General features: G+C 43.5%; 2 protein-coding genes across 21 annotated transcripts in view; one reads left to right on the plus strand and one right to left on the minus strand.

The window, feature by feature from the left end:
- Positions 1–15828, plus strand: part of map7d3 (MAP7 domain containing 3) — an 83149-nt gene extending 67321 nt beyond the window's left edge. For all 19 annotated transcript variants that reach the window (XM_072912374.1, XM_061930530.2, XM_061930531.2 and 16 more), the window contains 9 exons: positions 2890–3026; positions 3086–3303; positions 11676–11799; positions 11874–12159; positions 12217–12276; positions 12334–12394; positions 12468–12615; positions 14247–14509; positions 14576–15828. In XM_072912374.1, coding sequence (XP_072768475.1) covers positions 2890–3026; positions 3086–3303; positions 11676–11799; positions 11874–12159; positions 12217–12276; positions 12334–12394; positions 12468–12615; positions 14247–14509; positions 14576–14583 — 1305 coding nt within the window. In that variant the 3' untranslated portion in view covers positions 14584–15828. The remainder of the gene's footprint in view (positions 1–2889; positions 3027–3085; positions 3304–11675; positions 11800–11873; positions 12160–12216; positions 12277–12333; positions 12395–12467; positions 12616–14246; positions 14510–14575) is intronic.
- Positions 15829–15832: 4 nt separating this feature from the next.
- fhl1a (four and a half LIM domains 1a) overlaps positions 15833–23027 on the minus strand; it is a 41895-nt gene continuing 34700 nt past the window's right edge. For both annotated transcript variants that reach the window (XM_061930550.2, XM_061930549.2), the window contains exons 4-6: positions 22815–22984; positions 22571–22757; positions 15833–16238 (exon numbers count right to left, since the gene is read on the minus strand). In XM_061930550.2, coding sequence (XP_061786534.1) covers positions 16084–16238; positions 22571–22757; positions 22815–22984 — 512 coding nt within the window. In that variant the 3' untranslated portion in view covers positions 15833–16083. The remainder of the gene's footprint in view (positions 16239–22570; positions 22758–22814; positions 22985–23027) is intronic.

Genomic DNA, 23027 nt, shown 5'->3' on the forward strand with positions numbered 1-23027 from the left:
AGTAATTGAGGCAAAAGGAGCTCCAACCAAGTATTGAGTATTGTACATGCTCATATTTTTCATTTTCATACTTTTCAGTTGGCCAACATTTCTAAAAATCCCTTTTTTGTATTAGCCTTAAGTAATATTCTAATTTTGTGACACATGGAATTTTGGATTTTCATTTGTTGCCACTTCAAATCATCAAAATTAAATGAAATAAACATTTGAATGCATCAGTCTGTGTGCAATGAATAAATATAATGTACAAGTTACACCTTTTGAATGCAATTACTGAAATAAATCAAGTTTTTCAAAATATTCTAATTTACTGGCTTTTACCTGTATGTTGCTCCAAAAGCTGTATGTACCTTTCAGCATTAATGGTGCCTTCACAGATGTGTAAGTTACCCATGTCTTGGGCATTAATACACCCCCATACCATCACACATGCTGCCTTTTACACTTTCACCCTAGAACATTCCGATGGTTCTTTTCCTCTTTGATTCGGAGGACACGACGTCCACAGTTTCCAAAAACGATTGGAAATGTGGACTCGTCAGACCACTTTTCTACTTTGCATCAGTCCATCTTAGATGTGTTCGGGCCCAGCGAAGCGTTTCTGAGTGTTGGTGGTTTTGGCTTTGCATAGTAGAGTTTTAACTTTCACTTACAGATGTAGCGACCAACTGTAGTTACTGACAGTGGTTTTCTGAAGTGTTCCTGAGCCCATGTGGTGATATCCTTTACACACTGATGTCGCTTTTTGATGCAGTACCGCCTGAGGGATCCAAGGTCACTGGCATTCAATGTTGGTTGTCAGCCTTGCCGCTTCTCCAGATTCTCTGAACCTTTTGATGATATTACGAAACAATGCTCAGGCATTTGTTGACAAAGTGGTGACCCTCGCCCCGTCCTTGTTTGTGAATGACTGAGCATTTCATGGAAGCTGCTTTTATACCCAATCATGGCACCCACCTGTTCCCAATTAGCCTGTTCACCTGTGGGATGTTCCAAATAAGTGTTTGATGAGCATTACTCAACTTTCTCACTCTTTTTTGCCACAAGTGGCATGTTCCTGGCATCAAATTCCAAATTAGTTAATATTTGCAAAAAATAGCAAAGTTTTCCAGTTCGAACGTTAAATATCTTGTCTTTGCAGTCTATTCAATTGAATATAAGTATTTGCAAATCGTTGTATTCTCTTTTTATTTACCATTTACACAATGTGACAACTTCACTGCTTTTGGGGTTTGTACAAACCCCGTTTCCATATGAGTTGGGATATTGTGTTAGATGTAAATATAAACGGAATACAATGATTTGCAAATCATTTTCAAGCCATATTCAGTTGAATATGCTACAAAGACAACATATTTGATGTTCAAACTGATAAAAAAAATTTTTTTTGCAAATCATTAACACTAGAATTTGATGCCAGCAACACGTGACAAAGAAGTGGGAAAGGTGGCAATAAATACTGATAAAGTCGAGGAATGCTCACCAAACACTTATTTGGAACATCCCACAGGTGTGCAGGTTAATTGGGAACAGGTGGGTGCCATGATTGGGTATAAAAACAGCTTCCCAAAAAAATGCTCAGTCTTTCACAAGAAAGGATGGGGCGAGGTACACCCCTTTGTCCACAACTGCGTGAGCAAATAGTCAAACAGTTTAAGAACAACGTTTCTCAAAGTGCAATTGCAAGAAATTTAGGGATTTCAACATCTACGGTCCATAATATCATCAAAAGGTTCAGAGAATCTGGAGAAATCACTCCACGTAAGCGGCATGACCGGAAACCAACATTGAATGACCGTGACTTTCGATCCCTAAGAGGGCACCGTATCAAAAACCGACATCAATCTCTAAAGGATATCACCACATGGCTCAAGAACACTTCAGAAAATCACTGTCACTAAATACAGTTGGTCGCTACATCTGTAAGTGCAAGTTAAAGCTCTACTATGCAAAGCGAAAGCCATTTATCAACAACATCCAGAAACGCGGCCGGCTTCTCTGGGCTCGAGATCATCTAAGATGGACTCATGCAAAGTGGAAAAGTGTTCTGTGGTCTGACGAGTCCACATTTCAAATTGTTTTTGGAAATATTCGACATCATGTCATCCGGACCAAAGGGGAAGCAAACCATCCAGACTGTTATCGACGCAAAGTTCAAAAGCCAGCATGTGTGATGGTATGGGGGTGCATTAGTGCCCAAGGCATGGGTAACTTACACATCTGTGAAGGCACCATTAATGCTGAAAGGTACATACAGCTTTTGGAACAACATATGCTGCCATCTAAGCGCCGTGTTTTTCATGGACGCCCCTGCTTATTTCAGCAAGACAATGCCAAGCCACATTCAGCACGTGTTACAACAGCGTGGCTTCGTAAAAAAAAAAAGAGTGCGGGTACTTTCCTGGCCCACCTGCAGTCCAGACCTGTCTCCCATCGAAAATGTGTGGCGCATTATGAAGCGTAAAATATGACAGTGGAGACCCCGGACTGTTGAACGACTGAAGCTCTACATAAAACAAGAATAGGAAAGAATTCCACTTTCAAGGTTTCAACAATTAGTTTCCTCAGTTCCCAATCGTTTGAGTGTTGTTAAAAGGAAAGGCCACGTAACACAGTGGTGAACATGCCCTTTCCCAACTACTTTGGCACGTGTTGCAGCCATGAAATTCTAAGTTAATTATTATTTGCAAAAAAAAAATAAAGTTTATGAGTTTGAACATTAAGTATGTTGTCTTTGTAGTGCATTCAATTGAATATGGGTTGAAAAGGATTTGCAAATCATTGTATTCCGTATTCCACAATTTCCCAACTCATATGGAAACGGGGTTTGTAGATACGTTGGTGTAATCTTTGTGTTAAATACCTTCACTTCTGTGTGGGGAATAACAGGGCAAGCAGGAAAGACCATTTACCTCGCCCGGCCGGCAACGCCCCCCCTCTCCATCCATTCCTCTGGGACGCAACCGTTCGCCGTCCCCCGCCCCCAATCCATCTCTGAAGAGGACTCCTTCCCCAGCAGCAGCAAAGTAAGACTTGTGATTTCTCGCTGACTTTTCAGAGACGTTGACACATTTTCTTCTGACAGGCAAAATGCAAGGGCCCGTCCGCCCTCGCCTTCAATGAAACAACGTCCCCCATCCCCTCAGCCAACCACAGCTAAGCCCCCTCCCATCCAGAAACCAGCTCTCACCCCACCGGGGCCCCCCACCCTACGAAAGAGGGACTCCCGGCCCAAGGATCTGGGTCCTGTGACAACGGGGTCACCCCAGTCCTCTGACTCTAGCAAGTCCAAAGACAAAGATGGTGAGTACGCCTTTTAGTAGAAAATGCAGGATTTGAACTTGCATGTAAGAATGAATTAACTGAAGAGTGAAATGTTACACTTTAATGTTTGTTTATTACGGTCCGTATTGAAGTATTTTACTCACTTGATCCTCCTATCAAATCATTAGAAGGTCTTTTTTCATGCGACAAGAAGACGATATGACTGAAAATATACTTTGTGTGGGACATCGTGTGCACCATGCCGTAGATCAGACATGGGCAAAATAGGGCCCGCGGGCCATTAACATTTTCAACCTGGCCTGCCGGACGTTCTACATCATTTTTTTTAGACCTTTAACATGAAAAGTGTATTTGCCATTAGGGATGTCCCGATCCAGGTTTTTGCACTTCCGATACCGATATTGTTTTTGCATTTCCGATCCGATACCGATACTGACCGATACTAATACTGGCCTATCCGAGCATGTATTAAAGTTTAAAGTTATTTAGCCTACTTAGTTGTCAGAATCATGTTGAATAGGGTTTTAGTACTCTTGATAACAACCAGCCAGCTGAATTAGGGGAGTTTGAATAATACACAATGGTTGGTAACAAGAAACTGACCTGTTTATTCAAGGATAAACACAAAATAGACAAAATTATACATGACAAACAGAAATGGCATCATTGAACTTGGGCTGGGCAATATGGCCTTTTTTAAATATTGCGATATTTTAAGGCCATATTGCGATACACAAAATATATCTCGATATTTTGCCTTAGCCTTGAATGAACACTTGATGCATATAATCACAGCAGTATGATGATTCTATGTGTTTTGATTGATTGATTGAGACTTTTATTAGTAGGTTGCACAGTGAAGTACATATTCCGTACAATTGACCACTAAATGGTAACACCCCAATAAGTTTTTCAACTTATTTAAGACGGAGTCCACTTAAATTGATTCATGATACAGATATATACTATCAGATATATACTATCATCATAATACAGTCATCACACAAGATAATCACATTGAATTATTTACATTATTTATAATCCAGGGTGTGGAGGGGGGCGCCGGATGTAAGTGTCAAAAAGACAGCCAAAGGAGTTTGATATGAGAATAAATCTAAAGTTAAAATATAGGGTAGAAATGCACCCATTTGCAGGAAATGTAGTCTTGATTTTCAAAATGTTCTTTCAAGGCTTGCATGTCTACATTAAAACATTTTTCTTCATACTGCATTAATATATGCTACTTTTAAACTTCCATGCAGAGAATGAAATCACAACTAAAAAAATCACTAATTTTTTCATACGGTGTTGATGTGGACATTTTTGCCATTTTGATGGTGTGGAGTCTGGACGTGTGGCACCGAATGGAGATAAGCGTCTCGACAGACGTCACAATATTTGAACAATGATGACGAAAACTGTTGTCTCTGTCGTGTCCGTGTGTCGAAAATTGTTATGCGCTTATTTTTTTATTTGATTTTGTGCGTGGCATAGATTTGCCGTGCGCAGAGGACGCTTGAGCAGGCGCGCACCTTAGCGGCTGCGCTAGCATCACAGCTAACGTTAGCCATGCCGCTACCTCGCTCTCTGCTGGGAGAGGACGTATACGTATGTGACGTATGACGTGACAGTATGTGACGTGTGTAAGAAGGTGCGCTCGCTGTCTGTGAGAGGGAGACACAGGAAAGAGTGAGAAGAGCCTGTCGTGTAATGCCAGCAGCTAAAAGCAACTGCGTGAGAATTGTGGATGTGTTGAAGGTGTGCTGGAAAATGCGGAACGGAAATTACGGAGCAGCAGAAAAGTGGAATGTATTATTTAAATAGGTGCGTTGGAAAACACGGACCGGAGTTTTTTTAAAAACTGGATCTGGATCGGCATTTTCCCATGCCTTGCCGATACGCAATTTTTGGCAAATATCGGCAGCCGATCCGATCCAAATATCGGATCGGGACATCCCTATTTGCCATTATGATGTGCAGTGCTGTTTTTAAATGACCGTAAGTCTTGAACTGTAGAAAGTATTTAAATGGTTGAAGTCTGCACTTTAGAGTGTTATAGGAGTTATTACGGTAATCTACGTCACAGCAGCTCAGACCAGGAACAAAGCAGAGTGGGCGGGGCTTGTTTTTCAGTGCACGTCCTGGCTCAGGCCACGGCCATTGGTTTAGAACCTGGGAAAAGGCCGATACACAGGGATGCCCATGATTTCAGCCTTTCAACGCTCCTTGGCTCACCAGTTTTCGACCTGGGTATTTGTCAAGTCCTGGTTACGGCCCTGAAGGCACCCATCCTAGAAGCAGAAAAATATTTTCCACACAATGCTTGATGACTGACCTCCAACTGTATTTGTACTGTTTGTGTACAGTGCAAAGTGATGTAGCAGCAGCTCAGTTTGTATTTGACCTTAGTGGAGCAGAACTATTATAAACTCCCACATCCTGTCCTACATGGAATGTGGTCAATGCCGACACCTCCTGGAAAGAACAGACTACTGCAGTGCTTACCAATTATGTTCTGCTCGCACCCCCAGGGATAGGCTTTATTTATTCCACAATGGGGAACTTATGTGGTTGCAGTGCAGAGTCAAAAAGTCCACAAACAATAGTATAAAACACAGGAAAACAAGAGGGATACATTAAAGAACACAAAACATAAAATACATTAAAAGAGCACAGAGCTATGCAACCGGCTGCCACTTCAGCGGCGCTATTTCTACATACAGCTACTAAAGTAAAACAACAAAATGAGTACACATAACATTGCATCCTTAAAAATATTAAAGAAAACAAAAACATTCAAGAAATGGGGCGGTATAGCTCGGTTGGTAGAGTGGCCGTGCCAGCGACTTGAGGGTTCCGCCATCCTAGTCACTGCCGTTGTGTCCTTGGGCAAGACACTTCACACACCTGCTCCCAGTGCCACCCACACTGCTTTAAATGAAACTTAGATATTGGCTTTCACTATGTAAAAGTGCTTTGAGTCACTAGAGAAAAGCGCTATATAAATATAATTTACTTCACTCTTCATAAATGTAGATCTAACAAAGAATAACTTTATTAACGTTGTTTTTTAGTCCTTAACAGAAAAAATTTAAAGTGCATCAATTTGCCTGAAAAAAATTATCCTTATTTGGGCTACATTTTTTTGACCATGTGCTACTGAAAAGTACTATTATTAAACAAAAACGTTCAAATTAATCGGCAACATTAACTCAGGAGCACAATTATATACAAAACCTACAAAACAAACATGAATACAACAATAGGTGCAGATGAGCACCTTTTCTGAAGTGAGGTTTGATGCACAATGCTGCATGATACTGATAAAGCATCAAATATAGTACCGTATTTTCCGCACCATAAGCCGCCCTGGGTTATAAGCCGCGCCTTCAATGAACGGCATATTTCAAAACTTTGTCCACCTATAAGCCGCCCCGTGTTATAAGCCGCATCTAACTGCGCTAAAGGAATGTCAAAAAAACAGTCAGATAGGTCAGTCAAACTTTAATAATATATTAAAAACCAGCGTGATGTGGGCGCGCATGGAGTCGTATATCAACATGGACGGAGCTGCGTGAAAAAAGCCACCTGGCCTCTTCGCGTAAACTTACCTTAACCACTCGCTCATCTTTTCTTCATCCATCCATCCCTTCGAGTTAGCTTTTATGATGACGCCGGCTGGAAAGGTCTCTTTTGGCAAGGTCTTCCTTTTGAATATCACCATGGGTGGAAGTTTCTGGCCATTAGCATGGCAAGCTAGAACCACAGTGAAGGATGACTTCTCATTCCCTGTGGTGCGAATATTCACCGTACGTGCTCCCGTTGTATCCACAGTGCGGTTCACAGGAATATCAAAAGTCAGTGGAACCTCGTCCATGTTGATAATGTTCTCTGGCCGGATCTTTTTTTCAGCTATCTTGTTTTTACAATATGCACGGAAAGTAGCCAGCTTTTCTTGAAAGTCTTTAGGCAGTTGCTGTGAAATAGTAATCCGTGTGCGGACGGAGAGATTGCGTCTTTTCATGAACCGGATCCCTGTCGCTTAGTAGGAGCCATTTTGTGGTCTTTACAGATGTAAACACACAAAGGAAATGAAACGTACGGTAATATCCGCGCGCTTCTTCTTCTTCTACGCGGGCGGGTGGTTGCTTACAGTAGAAGAAGAAGCGCTTCCTGTTCTATGGGGGCGGGTGCTTACCTTGGCGGTTGCTTGCGTAGAAGAAGAAGCACTTCCTCTTCTACGGGGAAAAAAGATGGCGGCTGTTTACCGTAGTTGCGAGACCGAAACTTTATGAAAATGAATCTGAATATTAATCCATATATAAAGCGCACCGGGTTATAAGACGCACTGTCAGCTTTTGAGAAAATTTGTGGTTTTTAGGTGCGCCTTATAGTGCGGAAAATACGGTATATACAAAACCTACAAAACAAACATGAATACAACAATAGGTGCAGATGAGCACCTTTTCTGAAGTGGGGTTTGATGCACAATGCTGCATGATACTGATAAAGCATCAAATATAGTAATAGAAAGGGTAAAAACAAGTATTAAACAACATGGTAATAAAAATTTGAGCACTCCTTATTTGTATTTCTTTGGTTGGGAGGAAGTGTGTTGAGAGGGAAGACTTGGAGGAATCTTTATGGATGTCTCCGCTGAGCATTTTACCAAGTAAAATTGTATTTAACTTTTTGCTTTTACTTTCTTTTTGTTGGCGCACTGCCCCCAGAAGTGTCTGGACTGCCTGTTTGTATTTTTCCTAAAAGGTGTGATGAAAGTGGCAACACAGTGGGAGAGGGGTTGGTGCGTCTGCCTCACAATACCAAGGTCCTAGGTTCGATCCTGCGCTCGGGATCTTTCTATGTGGAGTTTGCATGTTCAATCAATCAATTCCTTTATTGTCATTGTCATCCATCCATCCATCCATCTTCTTCCGCTTATCCGAGGTCGGGTCGCGGGGGCAGCAGCTTAAGCAGGGAAGCCCAGACTTCCCTCTGCCCAGCCACTTCGTCCAGCTCCTCCCGGGGGATCCCGAGGCGTTCCCAGGCCAGCCGGGAGAGATAGTCTTCCCAGCGTGTCCTGGATCTTCCCCGTGGCCTCCTACCAGTCGGACGTGCCCGAAACACCTTCCTAGGGAGGCGTTCGGGTGGCATCCTGACCAGATGCCCGAACCACCTCATCTGGCTCCTCTCGATGTGGAGGAGCAGCGGCTTTACTTTGAGCTGCCCCCGAATGACAGAGCTTCTCACCCTATCTCTAAGGGAGAGCCCCGCCACCCGGCGGAGGAAACTCATTTCGGCCGCTTGTACCCGTGATCTTGTCCTTTCGGTCATAACCCAAAGCTCATGACCATAGGTGAGGATGGGAACGTAGATCGACCAGTAAATCGAGAGCTTTGCCTTCCGGCTCAGCTCCTTCTTCACCACAACGGATCGATACAGCGTCCGCATTACTGAAGACGCCGCACCGATCCGCCTGTCGATTTCACGATCCACTCTTCCCCCACTCGTGAACAAGACTCCGAGGTACTTGAACTCCTCCATTTGGGGCAAGATCTCCTCCCCAACCCGGAGATGGCACTCCACCCTTTTCCGGGAGAGAACCATGGACTCGGACTTGGAGGTGCTGATTCCCATCCCAGTCGCTTCACACTCGGCTGCGAACCGATCCAGTGAGAGCTGCAAATAGCAGTGACCTAATCCTGCAGCCACCAAACCAGATCCCCTCAACGCCCTGACTGCGCCTAGAAATTCTGTCCATAAAGGTTATGAACAGAATCGGTGACAAAGGGCAGCCTTGGCGGAGTCCAACCCTCACTGGAAACGTGTCCGACTTACTGCCGGCAATGCTGATTATACAGGGAGCGAACTGCCACAATAAGACAGTCCGTTACCCCATACTCTCTGAGCACTCCCCACAGGACTTCCCGGGGTACCCGGTCGAATGCCTTCTCCAAGTCCACAAAGCACATGTAGACTGGTTGGGCAAACTCCCATGCACCCTCAAGGACCCTGCCGAGAGTATAGAGCTGGTCCACAGTTCCACGACCAGGACGAAAACCACACTGTTCCTCCTGAATCCGAGGTTCGACTATCCGGCGTAGCCTCCTCTCCAGTACACCTGAATAGACCTTACCGGGAAGGCTGAGGAGTGTGATCCCACGATAGTTGGAACACACCCTCCGGTTCCCCTTTTTAAAGAAAGGAACCACCACCCCGGTCTGCCAATCCAGAGGTACAGCCCCCGATGTCCACGCGATGTTGCAGAGTCATTGTCATTGTCATAATAACACTTAAGTCATACATGTCAACGAGATTTTGTTTGAGCTTTGTCTAGCGGCATAGAAACTGCATTGAAGTGCAGGTTGACCATAGATTACAGTTTAGCATTGTCAAGAAGATTGTGAATAGAGGGGTGTGGGGGTGGGAACAGTCAGATGTCTGATGGGTGTTACGTTGATGTTGCAGCAATGAAATGTCCAGAGCACAATTATTGAGGTGGTGAAGAGTGAGGTAATAAGATGGTTTGGGGTAGCAAAGGGGCAGGCTGTTCATTTAGCAGTCTCACAGCCTGGGGATACCATACCTGCCAACTACTCCGGTTTTCCCGTAATTAGTACGGTTTTCATCAACCTATTCCAGGTTACGGTTGCAGTGATAAAAAAATACGGTTTTTCATTAATTAAAAAAAATATTTTTTTTAAAGTTTTATTCACGAAATTGCGTAACAACAATGACAATCGACACTGCTTCCCGTAACTTCCTATCGAGCCATTCCGAATGCCATGCGCGAGGCTATTTATAGCACCGCTGCCAAGCACGAGGCCATTGTTTCCAAACGAGCGAACGATCATGGAATCAGCCGGAAAAAAATCGCAAACGAGTCTTAAACCGAAAAGAAAACTGCAGTCATTCCGTGAAGAATATTCAAAAGCCTATCCGGGAATAATTATCCGTTCCAAAAAGGGTGAAAACTACGCGAATTGCACCTTGTGCAGACAAGATTTTTTGATCGGACACAAAGGAATTAGCGATGTAAAAGACCACGTTGGGACAAAAAAACACAAGTCTAATGCCGTTGCTAGCGATACAAGTGGAAAACTTTCAACGTTTTTCGGATTTTAGCCACAAAAAGGTAATGACACCAATGTTATCTATTGGAATTGTTTAGTACTGTTATACTGTTAAAAGTGTTTATACTATTTATGCTTTCAAGTCCAAGTTGAAGAAATCTTGTTAAATGTTGACAGCATAACTACCAAAATACAGAAGTATGTCCTTAATATTTTTGCAGTGCTATTTCTGTTGAAAAGTTAAAATGATTACTTTAGAGATGTGATGTGCCACTTTTCAAGTGTCTGATGGCTTAAATTAATTTTCATTAATTTTTCATATTTTGAATTCTTTTGAAAGGCTTACAAAAAAACTACATTTGAATTGTAATTCCATGCTATTGACAGGACTATTAATTTTAATGAAGTTAGCTTACCATGTTTACAGTATGATAATTGTGATAGAAATGTGAATTTTAGGCACAGAATATTTTTTACAATTGAACAAGGCAGTAGATTATACAAGCTTGGACAGAAAGTTAATAATGACACCAATTTTTTTTTAAATGGAATTGTTTAGTACTGTTTTACCATTTGTTTACTGTAAAAAGTGTTTATACTTTCAATTAACAAATTGAAGTCTTGTGAAAGGTTGACAGGATAACTGGCATTAACTGTCAAAATAATTTCAAACTATTGAAGTTAGCTTACAGAATAAACATGTCAATCAACCCATATGATTTTTGCTGTAATATTTTTGTTTTGAAAAGTCACTGTGACTGATAGAAAAGTGATGGTTTTAGCAACATTTTAACCTGTCTGAATGCTAATAATCATTTTGCGTCGGGGGGCGAAGCTGAACCCCCCACCAGGACTTTGTCCTGGACCTACCGGGGCCTGCGGCCCCTGGACCCTGGCTACTAAGTTTTTCTGATTTCAAAAGTTGGCAGGTATGGGATACAGACTGTGAGACATTCTGGTGGTCCTAGCGCAAATCCATCTATACCTCCTTCCAGAGGGTAGCAGGTTGCAGAGGCTATGTGCAGGGTGGTATCTGTTCTCCCCGTGACCGCGTGGGTTCCCTCCGGGTACTCCGGCTTCCTCACACCTCCAAAGACATGCACCTGGAGATAGGTTGATTGGCAACACTAAATTGACCCTAGAGTGTGAATGTTGTCTATCTGTGTTGGCCCTGTGATGAGGTGGCGACTTGTCCAGGGTGTACGCCGCCTTCCACCTGAATGCAGCTGAGATAGGCTCCAGCACCCCCCGCGACCCCAAACGGGACAAGCGGTAGAAAATGGATGCAATGTAACAGTCATGCATTGTACTCGTCAGATGCCAAGACAGGCACCAACTCTGCTGCCGAGGCCGCCAAGATCTTGGCGGAGAACCGTCGACTGATGCGGGAGCAGAAGGAGAAAGAGGAGCAACTCCGGATACAACGGGAGGAAGAGGACAAGTGAGCTTTTTGTCTTCTCTCACAAACAGACGTGAAGGATAAAGCCTCATGTGGACTCCTGTCTGGTCCTTCAGGCTCAGGAAAGAGGAGGAAGAACGCCTAGCGGAGGAGGCGCGCCTAAAGCGTGAAGAGGAGGAGAAGAAACTGGCGGAGGAGAGACGAGTGAAGGAGGAGGAGGAGGCCCTTATTGCGGAGGAAGAGCGCGTGAGAATGGAGGCGGAAGACGCTCTGAAACAGGCGGAGCTCCAGAAGGAGCGGGAAGAGGCGGAGGCCAAGGCCTTGGAGGAGGCGGAGAAGGTCCGTCAGGAGCGAGAGCGCGTCATGCAGCAGAACCAGCAGGAACGTATGGAGAGGAAGAAGGTATGGGAGATGATTCAGATGTGCTCCATCAGAAATACATGAAACACTCTCTTTTAGAGAATTGAAGAGATCATGAAGAGGACCAGGAAATCAGAAGGGGAACAAAATGACTTTAAGGTGAGACCTTTTTTATTGTCTGATTTAGTGAAGTTACATCAATGTTCTATCACTCAGAGATATGAAGACAACGATGACGATGACGAAGGACTGGACCAGATGGGCTTCGATTCCAAGTGTAGGCATTGATTACTAGCACTTCTTAGCCTCGATGTGGCACGTCTATGACGCCTGGAACTGTCCCCTGACAGCTGACGAGGGGGAGATGGGCGACATCTCCATGGAGACGCATGACTGCGGCGACGGCGTGGGAATCAGACAACCACCAGTGGGCTGCGTAAATGGGAAGGAGGAGACGGACAACAAGGAGAACAACAATGAGGACACCCAGGCAGTCAGGTAAGATGGCCTAGAAAATCCTTGGTTTTACCTGAAAGACTAAATTCTACGGATGGGCTCTGCGTCTATTAGAGCAGGGGCGTCCAAACTTTTTCCAGCGAGGACCCCATAAATAAAAATTGAAGGCTGCTGGGGCCACTGAGATACACTTTGTACATTAAAGATACTAAAACCAATAAAGTATAGGTCAATCAATACATGCTAAACTATCTGAACTAGAGATGCGCGGTTTGCGGGCACAACCGCGGAGTCCGCGGATCGGGCGGATGAAATAAAAAAAAATTAGATTTTATCCGCGGGTCGGGTCGGGCGGTTAAAATAAAAAAAAATTAGATTTTAAATAGATTCAGGCGGGTGGCAGTTAAACCAATTGGGAAATATATATACATAGTTAAATGTTGTTACCCACATACGAAAAACGAGCAGGCACCTGCTGCATATGCCACAACAGAAGAAAAAAAAAAGAAAAGAGATGGACACTTTTACGGAGCGGAGAAGGGACGCCTCGCCGGGGTCCGGGACCGAGGCCCCTTCCCCCGAGAGGGCCCCACCGGCAGCCGTAGCTGAGGCGATCCGCGAGAAGGGCCCGACGCACGTCCAGGGTCACCACCGAGCCCACGGCACCGACACCCCGCCTCGTCCGCCTTCGCCGCGGCCGGCGTCACGCGCAGCAGGTAGGCAGCTTACCTGCCCGCCACCCCCGTGGCCGGGGGCTCGTAACAAGGGTCGCTCCGCCCGCGCAGCTTACCTGCCCGCCACCCCTGTTGCCGGGGGCGCGTAACAGGGGTCACTCCGCGCGCAGTGCGCTCACGAAAGGGGTGGGGCTCACCCTGGTTGATATAGACAGCAGGACGGTGGCCATGGAAGTCGGAACCCGCTAAGGAGTGTGTAACAACCCACCTGCCGAATCAACTAGCCCTGAAAATGGATGGCGCTGGAGCGTCGGGCCCATACCCGGCCGTCGCCGGCAGCGAGACGCGCTTGGAGGTGCGCTCAGCGCGGCTCCCATATGATTGCGCACTGGTGTGCGTCTGGGTCATGACAGCGTGGCACGCGAATGTCTGTGCTGCATTGGATCAGTCTCCTTTCTTTAACAGGCAAAAGCTTTATATCCTCACTAATGCCTTGCATCGTCTATATTAGATATATAACAACGGGCGGGTGCGGGCGGGTGCGGTTCTGATCAAATGTTAGCTCGGGTGGATTGGCGGATGGTTGACAACTTTCTGATGCGGTTGCGGATTAAATAATTGCCTATCCGCGCATCTCTAATCTGAACACAACATCCGTATTTTATCAGTAACATATTCTACCTAATTGTGCCGAAAATATATATATTTTTTTTGTGCAAAAATTGGTAAGTTTTTGTTCATGTTAATTCTCTGTAAAATGCAATAGAAGTGAGAGAAAAATGCTAAACGAAGCAATTCCAAAAGGATCTTGGCAGCTTTTGTGATGATTATTTTTGCCAGAATACTAGAAAATAAGATGAGATGTTTTGGATGGATCCTGTTGTTTTTGCTACACCAACTCCAATGTTTGTTGTCAACTTAAAGTAAGATTAGCCGAGAGACGAAGCCCTCGTGAGTCAACTGACCTCAGTATCCTCACAGCCACCTTTGTCTCCACAGTCCAACTTCTAAGGGCCGCCTTGTGGAGGGCTCAGAGTTCCTGAACGAGCAGGACTCGGCCAAGGTGGAACTGGTGGGCAGCAAGTCCAACCAGTGGAGCTTCGAGGAGCTCATGGATCTCAACGTTCACTCCAAGACTCACACCCTCATCGAGGCCGAGGACTGCAACCCGGTCCTTATCAACTGTGATGTGCCGGACGGGATCAAAGGCAGCCCAGTGAGCTCCCTGCATTCCTCCAGTCCAGCCATAGAGGCTCTGTCAGGTGAGGAGATGACTCCACTGAAGGATTCTTCTTCTTCACATTCTCCTTCTTCTCGTGTCTCCGCAGAGATCTGACACCAGGAAGCCTCTCCACTGTTGCACTCCTCCACTTCCTGTCCAGCTCAGCTTCATTTGAAAGATTCCAACAGCTTCCTCCTCCCATTTATTCCACAGGGAGGAGCTAAGCACCCCACAAGAGCTAGGTGTTTCATAAAAGCTTCAGGGAAATTCCACATTCTTTTTTTTTCTCATGTCATCTTCTTCCTTGAGCCCTTTTTTCTATGTCGTGTCCGAGTTTGACAGTTTTTTTTTTTAAGGGTTTTGTCTTCATCAGGGGTTGTAATTTATTCATTCATGTTGGCTTGTTTGTTCTTCTCCATGTTGTGTTTAGATGTTCTTCTATATGAGAACCTTTGTTACAAATGTCCTTTTTTTCCGCATCTGTGTGACTCTTCCAAATTTACTCGACTGGCTGCTTGGTTTTTGCAGTGTCCAGCAATTATGGCCTTACCAGTTTTTTTTCCACAGCCTCCATTTTGGCTGTGAATAACTATCTGCGCACAGCTTCCTGTCATGTGAAGGGCTCCTTGTCTCCCGTGCACTGCGCTTCCCCTTTACGGCCACCAGATGGCAGTGAACTGTTAGCACACGTTGTTCAACCAGGGCTCTTTAGGCTTTTTCTCATGTTGTATATGGAGCTTGTTTACTAACACCATGGTCCTAGTCTGCATGGTCTCTTCCTTTCTGCTAAATTCTATCCTCCTCTGTGAGATGACGTCTGGACACACGAGCTGCTATCCCACAAAATGCATTTCAACTTATTTAATATAACACGTGGCTGTTTATAAAGTATATTTAAGTGTTGTACATTGAAATCAGTGTTAGGCCTATGAAGCCATGTTCAGGGCGGAGTAATGTCTACATGTTTGTCACCTTGTTCTGCTTTCCATCTAATAGTTGGGACCTGGATGTATGCCTTGGTGTTGATGGGCTTTGCTTTTATTAAGAATGTAACCGCCGTCCTTCACTCCTTCTTCATCCTATCATCCACAACTGCTCTACACGTGTTAGCTTTACTGTAGACTGCTGGGACAACCTCAACAGCACCACCTGTTGGAGGGAAGCTGCTACTGTTGCCCGCTATAGGTGGCTAGCTAGCGCCGTGCCTTAGATGGACTCCAAATACGAGAACAGTGTCCTTACCTCGGCCTCTGACAATCAAGTCCCTTGTGAATAATGTTCCCCAGCACCCTGGCCACATTTGTACTGTAAATATAATAAAGTCTTCTAAAATGATGTTAATAAAGTCTCGCAAAACTAGACGTGAGGTTGCCACCATCTTTTATTCTTCATGCTTGTTCGAATCATCACTCCAAAGGAATACACTCAAGCCTTGTCACAAGAAGGCCTTGAAAGTTACAAGTAGAAAGTTAGTATGTTGCGTCTATATGTCAGTTATAGAGTTGAAGCAAGGTTGGATCATGTCCTAAGCTGCGATGACGTCATTAATCATGTTTCCCTCTTGCAGAGAGAGGAAAGTGACCTTTCGGGGCAGGAGGGGATCTAATGATCAGCTCACAGCTTCTTGGCGCAGTCGGGGCAGTAGACGTGCTCCCCGGTGATGACGAAGCGCTTGTTGGCCAAGGTCAGGCAGCACTTCTTGCAGGTGAAGCAGAACTCGTGCCAGGAGTAGCCCTCGTAGTTCACCACTTTGGTGCCACGGCCGAACCCTGGGACACACAAGGACGTGGGGTCAGTGCACCATTCATCCTTTCACACATGACGTCATTGTTTGCCTCATCAAGGTGCATACCTGCCAACTACTCCGGTTTTCCCGTAATTAGTACGGTTTTCATCAACCTATTCCGGGTTACGGTTGCAGTGATAAAAAATACGATTTTTCATTAATTAAAAAAAAATATATTTTTTTTAAGTTTTATTCACGAAATCGCGTAACAACAATGACAATCGACACTGCTTCCCGTAACTTCCTATCGAGCCATTCCGAATGCCATGCGCGAGGCTATTTATAGCACCGCTGCCAAGCACGAGGCACCAGTTGCCATTGTTTCCAAACGAGCGAACGATCATGGAATCAGCCGGAGAAAAATCGCAAGCGAGTCTTAAACCGAAAAGAAAACTGCAGTCATTCCGTGAAGAATATTCAAAAGCCTATCCGGGAATAATTATCCGTTCCAAAAAGGGTGAAAACTACGCGAATTGCACAAGACAAGATTTTTCGATCGGACACGGAGGAATTAGTGATGTAAAAGACCACGTTGGGACAAAAAAACACAAGTCTAATGCTGTTGCTAGCGATACAATTTGGATTTTAGCCACAAAAAGGTAATGACACCAATGTTATCTATTGGAATTGTTTAGTACTGTTATACTGTTAAAAGTGTTTATACTATTTATGCTTTCAAGTCCAAGTTGAAGAAATCTTGTTAAATGTTGACAGCATAACTACCAAAATACAGAAGTATGTCCTTAATATTTTTGCAGTGCTATTTCTGTTGAAAAGTTAAAATGATTACATTAGAGATGTGATGTGCCACTTTTCAAGTGTCTGATGGCTTAAATTAATTTTCATTAATTTTTCATGTTTTGAATTCTTTTGAAAGGCTTACAAAAAAACTACATTTGAATTGTAATTCCATGCTATTGACAGGACTATTAATTTTAATGAAGTTAGCTTACCATGTTTACAGTATGATAATTGTGATAGAAATGTGAATTTTAGGCACAGAATATTGTATACAATTGAACAAGGCAGTAGATTATACAAGCTTGGACAGAAAGTTAATAATGACACCAATTTTTTTTAAATGGAATTGTTTAGTACTGTTTTACCATTTGTTTACGGTAAAAAGTGTTTATACTGTTTATACTTTCAATTAACAAATTGAAGTCTTGTGAAAGGTTGACAGGATAACTGGCATTAACTGTCAAAATAATTTCAAACTATTGAAGTTAGCTTACAGAATAAACATGTCAATCAACCCATATGATTTTTGCTGTAATATTTTTGTTTTGAAAAGTCACTGTGACTGATAGAAAAGTGATGGTTTTAGCAACATTTTAACCTGTCTGAATGCTAATAATCATTTTGCGTCGGGGGGCGAAGCCCTGAACCCTCCACCAGGACTTTGTCCTGGACCTACCGGGGCCTGCGGCCCTTGGACCCTGGCTACTAGGTTTTTCTGATTTCAAAAGTTGGCAGGTATGGTATGTTAACGTAACATATTATGGTAAGAGTCATTCAAATAACTATAACATATAGAACATGCTATACAATCTGTCACTCCTAATCGCTAAATCCCATGAAATCGTATACGTCTAGTCTCTTACGTGAATGAGATCAATAATATTATAATGTGTTAATAATTTCACACATAAGTCGCTCCTGAGTATAAGTCACACCCCCAGCCAAACTATGAAAAAACTGCGACTTATAGTCGGAAAAATACGGTAATGACATTGGGTGCCAGTTCTATGATGAACTACATTCCTCCATAAATGTCTATATTACTTGAAATAAAACCAGTTTAGTTTAATACAATTCTAGCCAAACATTTAATAAAGTCAAATACAAATAAGGCAACAAGAGAAGTATCCAACACTTCTCTCCTCTAAAAGTAAATGAGCACAGCAGATATAGATCATCTACATCAGTGCTTCTCAAATATTTTCTGTTATGGGTTAAGGTTTGGGTTTTCGTAGCTTCCTTGATCAGCTGTGGGAAACATTCACAATCAGATAATTTTTCAACAATATTCTCTTTAAAGCCTTCCCGGTAAGGTCTATTCAGGTGTACTGGAGAGGAGACTACGCCAGATAGTCGAACCTCGGATTCAGGAGGAACAGTGTGGTTTTCGTCCTGGTCGTGGAACTGTGGACCAGCTCTATACTCTCGGCAGGGTCCTTGAGGGTGCATGGGAGTTTGCCCGACCAGTCTACATGTGCTTTGTGGACTTGGAGAAGGCATTCGACCGTGTACCCCGGGAAGTCCTGTGGGGAGTGCTCAGACAGTATGGGGTAACGGACTGTCTTATTGTGGCAGTCCGCTCCCTGTATAATCAGTGTCAGAGCTTGGTCCGCATTGCCGGCAGGAAGTCGGACACGTTTCCAGTGAGGGTTGGACTCCGCCAGGGCTGCCCTTTGTCACCGATTCTGTTCATAACCTTTATGGACAGAATTTCTAGGCGCAGTCAAGGCGTTGAGGGGATCTGGTTTGGTGGCTGCAGGATTAGGTCACTGCTATTTGCAGATGATGTGGTCCTGATGGCTTCCTCCGGCCAAGATCTTCAGCTCTCACTGGATCGGTTCGCAGCCGAGTGTGAAGCGACTGAGATGGGAATCAGCACCTCCAAGTCCGAGTCCATGGTTCTCTCCTGGAAAAGGGTGGAGTGCCATCTCCGGGTTGGGGAGGAGATCTTGCCCCAAGTGGAGGAGTTCAAGTACCTCGGAGTCTTGTTCACGAGTGGGGGAAGAGTGGATCGTGAGATCGACAGGCGGATCGGTGCGGCGTCTTCAGTAATGCGGACGCTGTATCGATCCGTTGTGGTGAAGAAGGAGCTGAGCCGGAAGGCAAAGCTCTCGATTTACCGGTCGATCTACGTTCCCATCCTCACCTATGGTCATGAGCTTTGGGTCATGACCGAAAGGACAAGATCACGGGTCCAAGCGGCCGAAATGAGTTTCCTCCGCCGAGTGGCGGGGCTCTCCCTTAGAGATAGGGTGAGAAGCTCTGTCATTCGGGGGGAGCTCAAAGTAAAGCCGCTGCTCCTCCACATGGAGAGGAGCCAGATGAGGTGGTTCGGGCATCTGGTCAGGATGCCACCCGAACGCCTCCCTAGGAAGGTGTTTCGGGCACGTCCGACCGGTAGGAGGCCACGGGGAAGACCCAGGACACGCTGGGAAGACTATCTCTCCCGGCTGGCCTGGGAACGCCTCGGGATCCCCCGGGAGGAGCTGGACGAAGTGGCTGGGGAGAGGGAAGTCTGGGCTTCCCTGTTTAAGCTGCTGCCCCCGCGACCCGACCTCGGATAAGCGGAAGAAGATGGATGGATGGATGGATTCTCTTTAAATTGAGTGTTTATTCCTCTTTTTTTTTTCCCAAAACACCATTCAAGCATCCTGTCCAGTTCCTGGGTGGGTGGTCGATAAAAGAAAAAACTGCAGAGGTCACTAATTGGCGCTGGCTTCAAAAGCAGCTGTGTAGTTTTATTTATCCACCACAAGGTGGCAGTAGCTGCATTGGGCTGGCAGACAATAGTATTTAAAGTAGGACATAAAGGGAATAAGCGGTAGAAAATGGATGGATGGATACTAATAGTAGTATGATAGTTGAGGGATTTACAGCCATTATTAAAATATTGTTTCTGTTATTAGCATCTTTGATTGCCATGATGCAATCATCTCTATTCTACAAAAGCCGTGAAGTTGTCACGTGTAAATGGTAAATAAAAAGAGAATACAACAAATCCTTTTCAACTTAAATTCAATTGAATAGACTGCAAAGACAAGATATTTCATGTTCACACTGAGAAACTTTGTTATTTTTTTGCAAATATTAGCACATTTGGAGTTTGATGCCTGCAACATGTTTCAAAAAAGCTGGCACAAGTGGCAAAAAAAGAGTGAGAAAGTTGAGGAATGCTCATCAGACACTTATTTGGAACATCCCACAGGTGAACAGGCTAATTGGGAACAGGTGGGTGCCATGATTGGGTATAAAAGCAGCTTCCATTCACAAACGAGGACGGGGCGAGGCTCACCACTTTGTCAACAAATGCCTGAGCAAATTGTTGAAGAACAACATTTCTCAAGCAGCTATTGCAAGGAATTTAGGGATTTCACCATCTACGCTCCGTAATATCATCAAAAGTAGTGATGGGTTGATGAGGCGTCATGAAGCGTTTCGACACATTGCAAAACTATTGATACTGTGTCGATACTGTGTCACTAAATACTGACATCTGCTGGACATTAAAAATCCCTACAGGCAACCTATGGACCGACTCAACTAACACTGATTTTATGCCCTAGTACAGGGGTCACCAACCTTTTTGAAACCAAAAACTACTTCTTGGGTACTGATTAATGCGAAGGGCTACCAGTTTGATACACACTTAAATAAATAAATATATTGTCATTTGTAAGTTACACGTAAGTGTGATTTAAACAAGAATACCTAAATAAATAAATGTGTGTGTGTGTATATATATATATTAAAAAAATGGGTATTTCTGTCTGTCATTCCGTCATACATTTTTTTTTCCTTTTACGGAAGGTTTTTTGTAGAGAATAAATGATGAAAAAAACACTTAATTGAACGTTTTAAAAGAGGAGAAAACACGAAAAAAATTAAAATAAAATTTTGAAACATAGTTTATCTTCAAATTCGACTCTTTAAAATTAAAAATTCACCCGACAAAAAGAAGAGAAACTAGCTAATTTGAATATTTTTGAAAAAATTAAAAATAATTTATGGAACATCATTAGTAATTTTTCCTGATTAAGATAAATTTTACAATTTTGATGACATGTTTTAAATTGGTTAAAATCCAATCTGCACTTTGTTAGATTATTTAACAAATTGGACCAAGCTATATTTCTAACAAAGACAAATCAGTATTTCTTCATTTTCCAGAACAAAAATTTTAAAAGAAATTCAAAATACTTTGAAATAAGATTTAAATTTGATTCTACAGATTTTCTAGATTTGCCAGAATAATTTTTTTGAATTTTAATCATAGTAAGTTTGAAGAAATATTTCACAAATATTCTTCGCCGAAAAACCAGAAGCTAAAATATTTATTATTCTTTACAATAAAAAAAATACATTTACTTGAACATTGACTTAAATTGTCAGGAAAGAAGAGGAAGAAATTTAAAAGGTATATATATTTGTTTAAAAATCCTAAAATCATTTTTAAGGTTGTATTTTTTTCTCTAAAATTGTATTTCTAAAAGTAATAAGAAGCAAAGTAAAAAATAAATGAATTTATTTAAACAAGTGAAGACCCATCCATCCATCCATTTTCTACCGCTTATTCCAAGTGAAGACCAAGTCTTTAAAATATTTTCTTGGATTTTCAAATTCTATTTGAGTTTTGTCTCTTTTAGAATTAAAAATGTCGAGCAAAGCAAGACCAGCTTGCTAGTAAATAAATACAATTTTAAAAATAGAGGCAGCTCACTGGTAAATGCTGCTCTTTGAGCTATTTTTAGAACAGGCCAGCGGGCGACTGATCTGGTCCTTACGGGCTACCTGGTGACCGCGGGCACCGCGTTGGTGACCCCTGCCCTAGTATATACAATAATATAAACCAAGTTATTGTATTTTCATTTAGGATTATTTCATATCTTCATTTAAATAAAAATATATTTGTATCTTTTTTAGATAGTCAATAAATAATGTGAACATGTATCATAACATGGAAATCTAAGAGAACGTGTTGTGGATGATTGTGGACTGGGAATGTTTTTAATTAAATTTTTTTACACATTTTTATTTAAAAAAAAAAGTTTTTCCGACGTATTACATTTTAGACTATTTCTCTTAGTTATTATTTCTCCGTCTGTAGAAAAGACCCGCTCACAGGGCACAGAGGAGGCGTCAGTGCGACACAGTTCGCGTATCGGTCACGTGACCAAAACAGCTCATGATCGGTCACGTGACTTTCTAAAAGCGGTACGCGCACCGACACAGGGTTTTCCTCTATGAGCTCGACGCATGCGCCGATGCATGGGTGTTGCCGGACCCATCACTAATCAAAAGGTTCAGAGAATCTGGAGAAATCACTGCACGTAAGCCATGATATTACACACCTTGGATCCCTCAGCCGGTACTGCATCAAAATGCGACATCAGTGTGTAAAGGATATCGCCACATGGGCTCAGGAACACTTCAGAAAACCACTGTCAGTAACTACAGTCGGTCGCTACATCTGTAAGTGCAAGTTAAAACTCTACTATGCAAAGCCAAAGCCATTTATCAACAACACCCAGAGACCTCAGCTCATCTACGATGGACTGATGCAAAGTGGGAAAGTACCTGTAATAGGGTTCTTGCAGTAATGGCACTTCTTGGCCACGTCAGTCTTGAAGCAGTCCATGCAGTAGAAGGCGTCCTCGTGGGGGGTGAAGCGAGTGCCGGACAGTGGCTTACGACAGGTGGTGCACACGAAACACTCGGCGTGCCAGGGCTGCTCCTGGTAGCTGATGCCTCCAGAAGTGATGATCTAAGGGAAGACGGACTCTTTCATATTTGCAGGAGTGGAAAGGACGTGAGTGTGTACCTCCTTGCAGTGGAAGCACTTCTTGGCAAACTTCTTCTCATGGCAGGGGGTGCAGTAGATGTCGTCCCCCTTGGTGAGGAAGCTCTGCGTGCGGATGGGCTGCTTGCACTCGAAGCAGGTGAAGCAGTCCTCGTGCCACACCTTCTTCTTGTACTCCACGCTCTTGGTGCCTGCAACACACGTGGGAAGGGTCAAGCACAACCTAAGGTGAGT

Source organism: Nerophis lumbriciformis, linkage group LG36 (genome assembly GCF_033978685.3).
Source record: "Nerophis lumbriciformis linkage group LG36, RoL_Nlum_v2.1, whole genome shotgun sequence".
Taxonomy (NCBI): domain Eukaryota; kingdom Metazoa; phylum Chordata; class Actinopteri; order Syngnathiformes; family Syngnathidae; genus Nerophis; species Nerophis lumbriciformis.